We start from the raw sequence: 12,934 nt of genomic DNA, 5'->3' as shown, positions 1-12,934 counted from the left end.
CTCATGGACTCCCCTGTTTGTGAGGAATTTGCTCGGCTGCAGATTAGATTTTCAGGAATCTGCAATATGAGTAACACTTTAGACAACTGTGTTAAACAGTAAGGCATAGTGTATGTGATCAGCTTGCTTTGTAAAGCCACCGCTTGCTTATTGCATTTCCCCTGAGCCTCAGGGGAATATTAATCAAATATTCATACGTCCCCTGTAAATACTTGGAGAACACAGTCAGCCCTCAGACCGCTGTGCTCTGCGACACAAATGCTCCTTCATGTCTGTGAAAAAAAAAAATAAAAATCCCAAATGTCCCATCATCCCTCCTGTCCATTCAGCCCTTCCTCTTCATCGTACAAAGATCTTTTGCTCTTGCATATTTGATGTTTCTGCTCTGTCCAAACAGTCAGTTGCCCAGCCTCTAAAAAAAAAAAGAAACTTGCCACACAGATCAGACAGTGGATCTAAATGATGCCTTTATGCACTTTGCCATTGCTTCAGCATGGCAGAGAACAGATGGATTCTTCTTTCTGTCCCTCCATCCTAACCCTTGCCCTGTCTCCAACACAGAAGGGACAGTTTCCTCCTTAAAAAGCATGCCTCATCATGATACAAGAATTTGTATTGTACAGGAAAACAGTCCGGCATAGCTCAAACTAAAGGGGCAACAGACAGATTATCCATGGTAACAGAGCTTTGCACACAAGGATATTTTCTTTTCCTCCACAGAGGAACACAATTGCTGCCAGTGTCACTGGGTCACATTTTTTCCGGTTCCTGGTTAATGGGCTGTAGAGATGGTTAGCACGTACGATTAGTTTTAATCTACTACATTTGACTGGGAGAGAAAGGAACTGAATACATTTCAACACACCACTGAGGTTTGTATGTAGCACTGAATTTATTTATTTATTTTTGTCCTAGGATGGCTCAGGATTCTTAAAGTGAACAAAAAACAAACTAAGCAAAAGAAAGAAAAAATGATTTCAAGTTTATTTAACTTTTTTTGCTTGGCAGTGGTTAAACATTGTAATTTTATAAGTTAATTTATGCAAGCAGACAAAGCATGTGCTTAACAGACGGAATACTTCCTTCATCACGTATAGTTACTATGAAACTGTGTCACACCTGGTTCTTACTCACTTAATGCTGGAGAACAGAATGAAGAAAAGTGAAATATGGCAAGGCGCATGGCATGAAATGTTACAAAACCCCCTTTGTATGAAAAATATCTCTCAAAAATGTGGAAATAAAGGAGTAAAGTAGTATAACAGTGCTTATAGTGTTGACTTGAATCTCTATTGTCAATCCCAAAAAACTTTTAGCAGCCTCTAGATTACAATTCCCTGAATCGGATTTAAAAGAGTCTTTTTTAACTCTTTGATTCATTTGCTGTTATAAACGTGTTAGCTACAAAGAGGTGATATCCTACAGAGAATCTTATTGTTAACATTAGATTAATAACAGATAGTGCTTTGTGCTTTATAGAACATGGCACAGTTAACCCCTTAGCAAATCCTAGTCCCTTTCACTGCGATGCAAGCAGGCAAAAATGCACAAAGGCAAGCAAATACACCACATCATGTTGCAAAGACAAAGAAGTTAATTATAAAAAAGACATTAACAGTGTTTTTAAAACACTCCTTCAAAGCATATGCTTCTGCATTCTGCTGCTGAGATGCTCTTCATTCTTGTTTTTTGGCAGAGAAGTTTGAAAAAATTACTTGCTCTGCCCATCTTCATAGACCTAACCTACCATACCGCTTAGGCTACTGCTACCTACACTTAAGAGTTCTCTAGTTGCAAACCTATGATTTTTAAAAAATAATCTAACACTGATCTTAGTTATAATTACTACTTTGACATGGCATTCTCAGTCCTAAATTCACAAAACTGAGGTGTGAACTTGACCTGGTGATCATTATAAGCTTCTGATTTAAGGTGCAAAATCTCAAGTCCTCTGAAATCTGATGAGTTCATAAAGTCTCTATCAAAAATATGATAATGGTGTAAAATGAACAGTGCTCTCCCAAATGCTCCCCTTTGCTAAAATACCATTTCAAAACAACACCAAAAAAAATGTTAGGTCACTGAATTCAGTAAAGCACCAAAAGATGTTCCAAGGCTTCCTGGCATATTATTCAACATGTTCACATTGCCTACAAACATAAGTCTCACCAGTTAATTACAAATTCATCAGTAAAGTGTCCGGGATGCATAAACTGTATTCGTGTAGTTCCATAAACCTCTATATCACTTACATGAGGCTTTGGACTTTAACAAATTTGATTAATCAGAAGAGGACTTGTTCTCTGTACTTTAAAAAAGGGCTGTCAAAGCAGCACAAAGTCTCCGACGGTGGTGACCGTCCTCCGCGGGTCACGGATGAAGGGCCACTCTCTCTTTTCAGGGGTCAGGCCTGCCGACAGGTCGTAATCTCTGCCGTGACCTTGCACGAAAGTGAACGCGGGGTATTTCTCCTTCGCTGATGGCTGCAGCAGCTGGAACAATAAAGCAGTGTTTCATGGCTTTGCTTTTAAAGGCTTAAGATAACAAGGCTTAGGATCTTCTTTTCGAAGATGCAAATCACATTCATTTCACTTAAAGAGAAAGGGTTTTTTTTCTAAATTTAAGGAGGATGGATTTTGGTTTACAACAACAAAACGACTGGTGTGAGAAGTAAGAATTGAGACAGATTTATGGCCAAATGGTGCCACCTGCTGGCCAACTCAGGTTAACTGACGGATATATTTGCCAGGACAGGAAACAATGAATATACAGCAGTATTACAACAACAATAACAGCATGTAAAATAAGGAAAGAAATTGTGAGGAATTGTGTAGAGTCAAAGTAACTATCAAGGTATCCTTTACTGTGTTCTCACCTTAGACAGCTCCTGACTGATCCTCTCGTAGTCTTGAACACTTCTGGAATAGAAACCAACGGTACAGCTCGGGTCCATCTTGCTGAAAGGCATCTTCTTTGGCGAGGGACAATGATAAGACTAGACAAAGAGAGACAAAATACATGAAAATCTTCATCAAGCTGAAGGGCCAGGTGACTGCGGGGCATACATACACACCATGACAGCATCGACACCAAATAAGATGTATTCTGCGTCACATGATGAATGCAATCCTATTTATCTGCTGTCACAGCATCCGAAATTTAACACCTTGTCACACTGTATACCACGGCGTGCAAAAAGCATAAAACAAAGTTTCGGCACAGTGCTGTGTGCCGATTTGTACGTACGGGCCCTGAAATATTAAGGCTCACAGTGCCCGAGCCCATATTTGCCGTATTTCTCTTAAGTGGCAGCTTCAGTTATCCGAGCGGCAAATAAATCAGCAGATGGGGACTCTGTAATTGGACCGAGTGCTGCTTTAAGATTCATACCCTTAAGTACTAACAGCAACTATTAAATTCACATTACCGGGCCCCCCCAAGTCAGCTCGTCTGTGTAATTTCACATTACCTGAAGAGGGAAATCGCTGGTGCTGACATCCACAAAAGACTGACAGTAATGAGGGTCCATGTAAATCAAGCTGTCATCTGCAAGGACAAAACAAAAGACAAGTTATTCAAAAACATCCGATTATTACAAAAATGCGTTTCTCCCCCAATTTCTATGCAGAGCAGCTCAAAGTCACCACGCTTAGCCTACTGTTAGGCTTGTGGTGCGTCAAATATGCCTCCCAGAAGGTTGTTGCTTTTTAATATCCACCGGGGTGGATTAAATTCTACATAATCAGATGCGTTTGTACAAGCCCATTCTTTACACCCACAAAAGAGGTTGTCATTTAATTTTTGTGTGGGGGAATTACTTTTACAAACACACAATTATATTCCACCATTTGCATATGATAAATGCCGCGCCGAGGTGCGCCTTGGCAGGGAGAATGTATTGCTTGTCATTTAGACATCATCCACCACTGTATTTCAAATTGGTAAAATGTAAATGCGTAAATATTGACTGCCAAGATGTACAACTGAAGGTTCCTCCTGGCTCCTGAAGGTGATGAAGAGTGGCTCACTTTGGGGCTCAGATGAAATTTAATGCATGCCTCCTATGGAAATCAATTACGGCTCACAACTTGGGAGGTTTACTTGTGATAAATGGGCAAGGCTTTGATGGGTCAGAGAGAATAAAGTAAGCCCTGCTTCACTTGCTTCCATCTCCACTCCTCTCCGTTTTCCTCGCGCAAACAGGAATACATTAACTCACTTTGTCTCTTCACATAAGAAGGGTATATTATGCAAAGTAATTTGCTATTCGCACCAACCTCTCTGTGCGTCTTCTTTCCCTCGTTTCCATTACTAACCTTGAAATCCTACGAAGTAGCAGGCCTGTTTGGGCTTCCCTCCGATGATGCCTATGCAGTACTCCAGACTCAAAATGCTCTGAATGGACACAGAAAGACAGAACGGAGATGCGCGGCCTTAAGTTTCCCACCATCCCAGCGGCAAAATCCAGTTATCTTGACTTTCTTTAATCTCCAAACATCTTCGTTCTTATTAATATGAATATAATATTTGTTTTGTAGGTTGTTTTTTTTTTAAACCACTCAAATCTAGATGCATCTTTCACCTTTGCAAAGTCAAAATACTCTGGGTTTGTCTTCTCCCCTCCGAGCCTAATAGGGACGAGGATGATTACAGCTCGGCTCTCCGGTAAGGTGGAAGCATGCACTGGCTGGTCGTTCTGTGGCAGAGTAGGGGCGTCTGGTGTCTCATCAGAGGTCCGCTCTGCTCTCGGTGCCCTGTGGCAATCGACGACATCAGCGCTGTATACTACAAAGGATCAATAACACATAAGGTCAGATCGAGGTCATTCAGTCTGCTGTGTTTTTCACCAAAATCCATTCGGATGAACAGTCAGCAGTAAGTAGTTGGTAAACGTTATTGTTTTTTTGTCACATTCATGTTTTTTTTTTTATAAAAAAAAAACAAACCTGTTTTTGTTTTGGGGTTGTTGTTTTTTTTAATAAAAAAAACCCCCCAAAACAAAAACAGTTTTTGGGTTGTTGTCCAACCCAGTGGTAAAAAAAACAAACAAAAAAACAACAACCCCAAAAACAAAAACAGTTTCAGCTGTGAGCTGCCACAGAATGGTGACCTTATACAGTTATGCCATTATACTGAATTTAAAAAGGAGGGTGGCTTTTGCTTTTTCTCTTATGGTAAAGTCTCTGCCTTAGAAAGATCATTTTGTTATTTGATTATGACTTTGACTATACAACTAAACAAAACTTCTTTTTTTTTAAAGGGTAAACCGTGTACCATCTTCTCTTGTTATGATATCGCCCCCTGCTGCTGCCGCAGTAGAGCTCATTACTTTCAAAGTAGCGTCCACGTGTTGTAGATACTTTATTTACATTCATGTAACCAGGGGAACTACATGATGGGAGAGATACTCAAAGATCACATCATCACTGTAGCTAAGCTACTATCTATCAGGGGCTGGTCAGATTTTGTGGTTAAGAACACCAAGCACCTCTTTAGCCTTTTTAAAATAAAATCAAGTATACACGTGTTTTTAAGAACTGAAGCATTAATTCAATCTGAATACACATTTTGTTTTGTTTTTTATATCAAACTCAAATACACATTATTGACATATGTATATGTCAACAAGTTTCGGCTGTTTACAGGTCTGGAGCATTCAGTTGTTTTGTTGTTAAAATGTTAACACAATACCAATGAGGAAAGACATAAGAAAATAACCTTAGAGAAGCAATTGTTGCAATTTGAGAAGAATTGTAGTGCCATTTCCAAACAATCTGAAATCCATCATTCTATAGTAAGAAAGATTTTGACAAGTGGAAGGGACACTTGCCAATCTTTCCAGAAGTGGACGTCCCAGTGAATTCATGCCAAGATCAGACAGTGCAATGCTCAGAGAAATTGCAAAAAAGCCAAGAGCTACATCTCTGACTTTACAGGCCTCAGTCCAGCATGTTAAATGTTAAAATTCATGACAGTATAGTTAAAGACTGAACAAGTATGACTGGTTTGGAAGGGTTGTCAGGTAGAAAGCCTCTTTTTTTTCTAAAAAGAGGCAGCATGGCTACGGTTAGCATAGTCGCACCTGAACAAACTACAAGACTTCTGGAACATTGTCCATTTGACAGACGAGACCAAACAGAAGGTGTCTGACCATCATGCACAACTCCACTTTTTCACAGATGACTTCTATACTATGGTCTCACGGTATGGTTTCATTTGTCATGTGTTCATTTGAGATTATGCTTAAGGAATTTTAAGATCTTCAAAGGATCAGGTAATTTTTTATGTCATGACACATACAATCTTAGAAGTAAAAATGGTTGTGCTTTCTTTATCACATGACTTTCACTTGTATATATAATGCTAATCTGCTAATACTGCTTGTGCTAGTTAGCATGTGACACTTATTAAGTCTGGTGCATGCTAGTGTGTGCTATGGTAATTTTTTTAAATCCCTTTTTTACTTAATAATAACTAAAAATAGTAGCAATATTTTTTTTTTTAATTACTCAAACTATGAACCAGAAAAAAAAATCTATTGTATTAACCAGACTGTGAATTTAAAGAGTTGTTTTATCTGTGCAATAAACTGATTGTTTAATATCTCAGTCTCAAGAAAATATTTTTTAAAATGGCACAGTTAAAAATGCTCAAGGTAATGTTCCTGGATTTCACTTTCTGTCCATATGAAACAAGAGAGGATACACAAATTCTCATAGTATGAAAAGCAGGAAACAGTCAAAGTTTGCATTTAGATAAATAAATCACCAATAACTGTCTCTCTTTGACTTTAGAATCAGCTCTCAAGTTATTGAGGTTAAGAAGAGCCCGGAGTGGGAGGTTATAGATTTGGAATGGATGTGTTTGTTGGATAATAGACACAGTGAGACTACTGTCACTGCTTTACGCAGCTCCAATCTCACGGCAGCAAAAAGATGGCGGAAAACGCAAGGTCCGCCTGGGCGCTGTGCCCAGTCTCCTGTTTTATCAACAGCAGGCTCATCTTTCATACCTGTGCAGTCTTGGGAGACATAGGCAGTTATACACGCCAAACCAGGGTCCATCGCTTCCTCGACAGCTTTCCTAAGAGAAAGAGAAAGGGAAGGAAGACAAGAAGAAGAAGAAGCAGAGAGGAAATGGATGAGAAATGGAAGTTTGTATCTGGAGGTTATGCTAACCCGACATCGAGGCTTTGTTCATCATCACATTGCAAAGTTAAATAGCAACAGATGGGTGTTTTAAACAGGTTAAAATATATGAAGATATTTCCAGATAATTACACAGTTGTTGATAGACACATATGGTCACTAGATTGTATACATTATAATTATTTCATGATGATTAATAAAAATTAAGTCTCCATCATTTAATGTAAACATGGGTTACATTAGATGATGATTCATTGGCACAAATCAATTTTGTGGAACAGCTATGCGGAGGCTTTATAATGGGTATAATGATTTTAATACAGGCAATTTACATATGCACAATTAAACATACATTAAGCAGGTTATTATTTTTGTTTTTTTATTTTTCAGCAGTACAAATGTTTTGGTGTAGTCTCCCTCCTCGTGCTGAAATAATTTACTGACCTCAAGAAAATGTTTATTTTGTTGAATTACTTTTATTTTATGATAATTTTTTTATGTCAAGACAAACGTGCATTTGTACATTTTTTCCTGTTACATGTTTTAAATCGTAGATATAAAAAAAATGGCTAACATGGCTAACATGGCAACTAATATAAACTTCAACCAGTAACAAACCCCAGTAATTTTTGTCCTAAACAAAACTAGATCATCACTGATGCATAGTCATGATTAAACCAATCAAATCAAATGGAAACAATTGTAAGTTCAGGCCAAAACGTTAAACCTACTTGAGGATGTGTGCCACTACAGCTGGTCCGTACCAGTCCCCGGCCTGTTTTCCCATTGTCAGGCCTAAGCGGACGAGTCTGTGGAGGCCCAGTGGAGTCGAAGGGCTATCTCCAAACCAAGACACCAGAGTGCGGTGGTACATCTCCTTTAAATGTGCATCTGCCTCCTCTGCAGATCCAAGGGAAAGTGCTTGGGCCTGTGGTGATGAGCTACGTACAGAGGGTCCAGGAGCACCTTGCAGGGAAGCCTCCAGAGAGGCCACCAGACGTTTGGCTGCAGTTGTAGTCCACGTCTCTGTGTCTAAAGGCTGGAGTGTCAGTGCTTCTGACCAAGTCCAGTCTTTGGACAAATATAACATGTGAGCAACAATTAACATTTCCTCTGTGAACACAAAAGCTACTTAAGTCTGTTTGGAAAAACAGAAAATCTCAGAATATTTAAATTCCAAGTTCTGTAGACTGATACAAATTTTTCAGCATTCACCAAAATCTCATTCCAGCTGCGAAGCACAGTGGAGGGACCTTTGTGGCTTGGGGCTTTTATTGCTGCCTCAGAACCTTGACGCCTTGCAGCCATTGAGAGAACAATGACAGCAAAACTGTATCAAGGATTTTCCAGGAGACTATCATCGGGAATCGTTAGACGATGCTACATGGCAATGACCCAAACCACACCAAGAGTTTAACTGAAACAATTTTTTTCGCAAGCAGCTACAGGAAATGTCTAATGGTGCCAGTTGCTGATAAGAGAAGCTCTAAAAGCTACTAAATTCAAGAGATTGCTTACTTTTCCAACCCCTACAGGGGTTTCTCTGCAATCTTCTCAAAAGCAGGGTAAAATAAGCTACAAAATGTTACTTCCAAGGTGTTACATAAGTAATCCGCACCATTCTAGCGAGACAGAAAATAGTTAGAGAATTCATACACGACACAGTACTTGCAGTGCAAGGACAGGCTATAGGTTTTTAAAGCCTGATATGAGAAGTAGAAAATAATAGAGTCTACTCCTTTGACCAACTCTTTATGAGGATCTTTGAACCTGATCATTCAACATATCAAACTTCCATTTAGAACATTAAGAACAAAAAGTCATTCAGACCTTGAAATTAAAGGTTTTTGCCCTAAAGACTCTGAACCATGTGTGCTTCTGTAAAAGAATAGGTGTCATTCTGTTCAATTACAAGTTTGAGTGTCCCAGTATTTCATTTTAACTGTGCCTCAGCCTTACAAACAGGGAGGGAGCTGAAGGCGGGGAGAATGGGAGTGGCCCAGTCCATAAAATGGACCAGAATAGAGTCTAAGGCATTAACTAAATGACCTTGATTCAAAGTGAATCAAAGCGAAAATTGATCAATAAATATCCTAAAGTGGCCATTAGTCATTTTATAGAGAAATATTTCATTAGTGACATATTTTAGATTTGACAGAAGAACAAGTTTTAAATATTGTTTTCTAAATGACTGCTTTAAACCGGCAGTCATTCATTATGTAGACTAGAGCTGTTGAGAGACAATGGATCTTACAAAGATATTAAGAGTTCACTCATTTGGATGCCTTGGACCAACTAAAAACTTACGAATTAAGGAAACTCTTCAAACTTAAAACGTGTTTTTCAAAAATAAACATTTAACAAAAAATAAACTGGCATCTGTGTGTGTGTACATGAAAAGTTTAAATTTAAGCTTAATTAAAGTGACAAAAGATGTTATCTCACAGTTGATATCTTTGGAAAACAAAGAGAAAAACTCAGCAGTTTACACTGCAGAGATCTTAGGACAATAGAGTTGGTCTGAAACACAAACAGGTGAAAACACCAGACTAGTACACCTAAACTGCCAGGGCTGTCATCGGGTGAGACATCAGGTACATGGTGCACAAGGTCACAAGCCTATCTCAGGGATAACACATTCACACCTACAGTCAATTTAGAATCACCAATTATCCTAACATGCCTGTCTTTGTACTGTGGGAGGAACCCACACATGGACAGGGAGAACATGCTAACTCCACACAGAAAAGCCCCACGTAGCCAATGGATTCAAAGGCAGGTGCGCTAACCACTGCAACACTGTGCCGCTTGGGACCAAAGACATTTGGACAATGACCTACTTTGAATATTTAGAATGATATATGATTTTTATTTTTCATAGATCTTGTTGTAAGGGGTTATACTGTAGCACAGCTGCAGTACCATCATTTTCCTCACCTCTTCCCAAGAAGTGCAACATAAGTCCTTGAGCCAGCATCATCTGACCAGCCCTCAGCATGCAGCCCCAGCCACAGTCAGAGGTCAGCGTGCTGCCTGGAAGAGGGGAAAACTCTTCCCTGTAGGTGAGCCAGACACGGGATGCAAAATCCCTCCGGAAAGCATCCACATCCCCCATAACAAGGTCCTCAACAGAGGCTTCAGTAGGACTCTCTTCATCTGTGGCTAAAAAAAGATAAAAGGGATTTGCAGTTACTTTTTAATTGTGTCAATTATAATAAAATTATAATTTTAACTTTCTTATTGCCATTTCTTACTTGTGGCTCATACTAATTGGCGTAACTGCTTAGTGCAATTTATCTACAAATTCAATGGCTGGATCAAAGACACAATCCTGCTATTTCACTAACCACAAATATGAGAATGATCTAAACAGTATCTACTTAGATGTTGATTCATAAAAATTACACAAGTTAATACTGGTGCTTAAGTTATTTGTTACATACTGTACGTACATATATACTGTATACAAATTTTTTCAATAAAGTTGGGTGCTGGGTAAAGTGTACATAAAATAATTAAAAGTGAGCCTATAATTGTGTGGGGTATAATGATGTGTGATTCTGTTTTTTGTTTTTGTTTCACACAGTTTCCCATTTTTTGGGGAACCAGTATTGTCTGTGACTTTGTCATTACAGGGAATTCAATCAGCATAAAAGTGTCCATTTATTTATGTACCTGCATGTGTTCATGCATACCTTCAGCCTTAAAATGGTAACATTTTCCCAGAAGCAGCACAGGAGAATTTCTACTGAATGACGTCTTTGGTTTGAGAGCCCAACCTAAGACACAGAGTAAACAGACAATATATCATAGCTTCATCGATGGCGTGGTTTAACTGACACACCTATCCTAGGAAACTAATCAGTAAGTGTACTGGGTCAGTTCCGTGACTCCTGACTTCTTGTTAATAAGACGGAGAGCGTTCGCCATTGGACAAAAGTAGGCCAGTAGAGGGAAAACATACAATACAATGTGGAAAGGTTTGATGAAGAACTATTTTAAGGAGTGACTAAGCAGCATAAGACTGTGTGAGTGTGTGTTCTGTTGTAGAGAACATGGACAAGGCAAAGCAACACATCAGTGACGCGTGCATTGAAAACAAAGCAGGCACTCAGGGTTAAACATCGGTGTGTGTGTGTGTGTGTGTGTGTGTGTGTGTGTGTGTGTGTGAGCCTGCAGCCAATTACTTACTGTACTTCACATTGTGCCACACGGACAAGAACTTTGTCTTCAATTTTTCCACCTCGTCGCTCCCTTTATTCTCCATTTGAAACAGTGAGGGAGGAAACCCATTCCCATTCAGCCTACAACCGTTTTACGTGACGCACACACAGTGTTAACTAACTATGACTTCGAGGTACAAAAATGACATGAAATTAAAGCTTGCAGTGAGAACATCGCTTCATTTTAGTTTCCTCCATCCGTTCGTGTTTCCCTCACAGACGCGTTGCAGCTCCGCGTTGAAACACACCAAAAAGACAATAAAGATAATTTAAAACACAGTTTGTCGTCCAGTAGTTGCTATATGAACTCACACCCCAAACACGAACGCCAATATTTACATTTTGAGGAAGTAGAAACAGTGAAGTCAGGTGATCTCGCGGTGTTTCCGCTGGGAAGAAGTAGTAAAACCGGCGAGGGTTAGCCTGAAAAATAAATCCAGACAACCCGACAGGGCGGCGTTAAAAGCGGTTTCGCACTATTAACTGCCTTTAACTCCACTCTGCTTTGTTTGGGTAGTTCTTTTAATAAGAACAAGCGCTCTCTGTCGTACAAATGGGCAGGGCGTGGTATAAAAAATATTTTAATTACATCGCTACAATGGCTGATGTTCATTTTCATCTTATTTATTTATTCAGTCCTTTATTTTATGGATTTAGTGTACCGTTACAGTAATATACAGTAGAGATTTAACCTATCAATGTTATACAGTTATCCTGATAATATTCATTTTTTCTCTTTCTCTTAAAGAAATTCGACTATTTAGTTTAAGACTTGTTAAGTCTTAACAGTGTTAAGACGGTTGCGACTTAATTATTTTAATGATGTTGACAAATGGTTCTCTAAATTTACGTGTTTGCTTTTACTACAGCGTACTGCAGTCTATTTAAACATTTACTGTAAACCGGTTTTCAGGAAATAAAAACTTTATTGAAATTGTCGTTTTTAAAAAACAAAAAACTTTATTCTATTATTTCACAAAACCTGAAGACAACATTACTCAGTGGCTTCTAAAGTAATCCGTATAAAAGAAGAAGATGATAAAATGTAGTCTCTTTTCTTTTGAATGTGTTTCATTTGCATTATCTACAACTGACAAAGTCTTTATGCTATTTGTTTTCATTTCTACGGTATTATGATTATTGTTTAAGGTTGTTAAGGACGACAATGAAGTAGTTCTTTTTTCATATATATATATTTTTCTCAGCTATGTCCCACAAACTTCCAGTCCTTTTTAAAAATACTCCTTTGTTTAACTCATGCATACAAATAGGCATACAAAGTAACTTTTACTCAAGTATCAAATGTTGAAGTTTAGTACAAATGTGAAGCTCTTTACATCAATATTTTACTTCTACTTATTTCTACTCCAATATATATTGAGAAACAAATAATTTAACTTACAACTTAATTTATAAATTATTATCATCCATTAAAAATATTGCTGCTTTGCCCGTGAAGACAAAAAAATGCAAGTAAAAATATTTGACATTTATAATCATGCAAAATTATCAGTATTATTTACATATTTCAGCTTCTTATAGGTCCTGCACCTGGTTTTACTA

The 12,934-nt window shown here is 38.4% G+C and overlaps 1 protein-coding gene across 1 annotated transcript; it reads right to left on the bottom strand.

The window, feature by feature from the left end:
- Positions 1–962: 962 nt before the first annotated feature.
- atg4c (autophagy related 4C, cysteine peptidase) lies at positions 963–11,759 on the bottom strand. The gene is made up of 10 exons (XM_063500821.1): positions 11,340–11,759; positions 10,844–10,927; positions 10,086–10,310; positions 7,880–8,219; positions 7,013–7,083; positions 4,583–4,785; positions 4,317–4,395; positions 3,470–3,546; positions 2,876–2,995; positions 963–2,492 (listed from the first exon to the last, which is right to left on the bottom strand). The coding sequence occupies exons 1-10, from the start codon at positions 11,413–11,415 to the stop codon at positions 2,325–2,327; spliced, it is 1,443 nt and encodes a 480-aa protein (XP_063356891.1). The 5' UTR covers positions 11,416–11,759; the 3' UTR covers positions 963–2,324.
- Positions 11,760–12,934: the final 1,175 nt, after the last annotated feature.

The sequence above is a fragment of the Pelmatolapia mariae genome, linkage group LG17 (genome assembly GCF_036321145.2).
Source record: "Pelmatolapia mariae isolate MD_Pm_ZW linkage group LG17, Pm_UMD_F_2, whole genome shotgun sequence".
NCBI classification, from domain to species: Eukaryota; Metazoa; Chordata; class Actinopteri; order Cichliformes; family Cichlidae; genus Pelmatolapia; species Pelmatolapia mariae.
The sequence above is the reverse complement of the archived record's forward strand: the minus strand, read 5'-3'. Positions and strand labels throughout refer to the sequence as shown.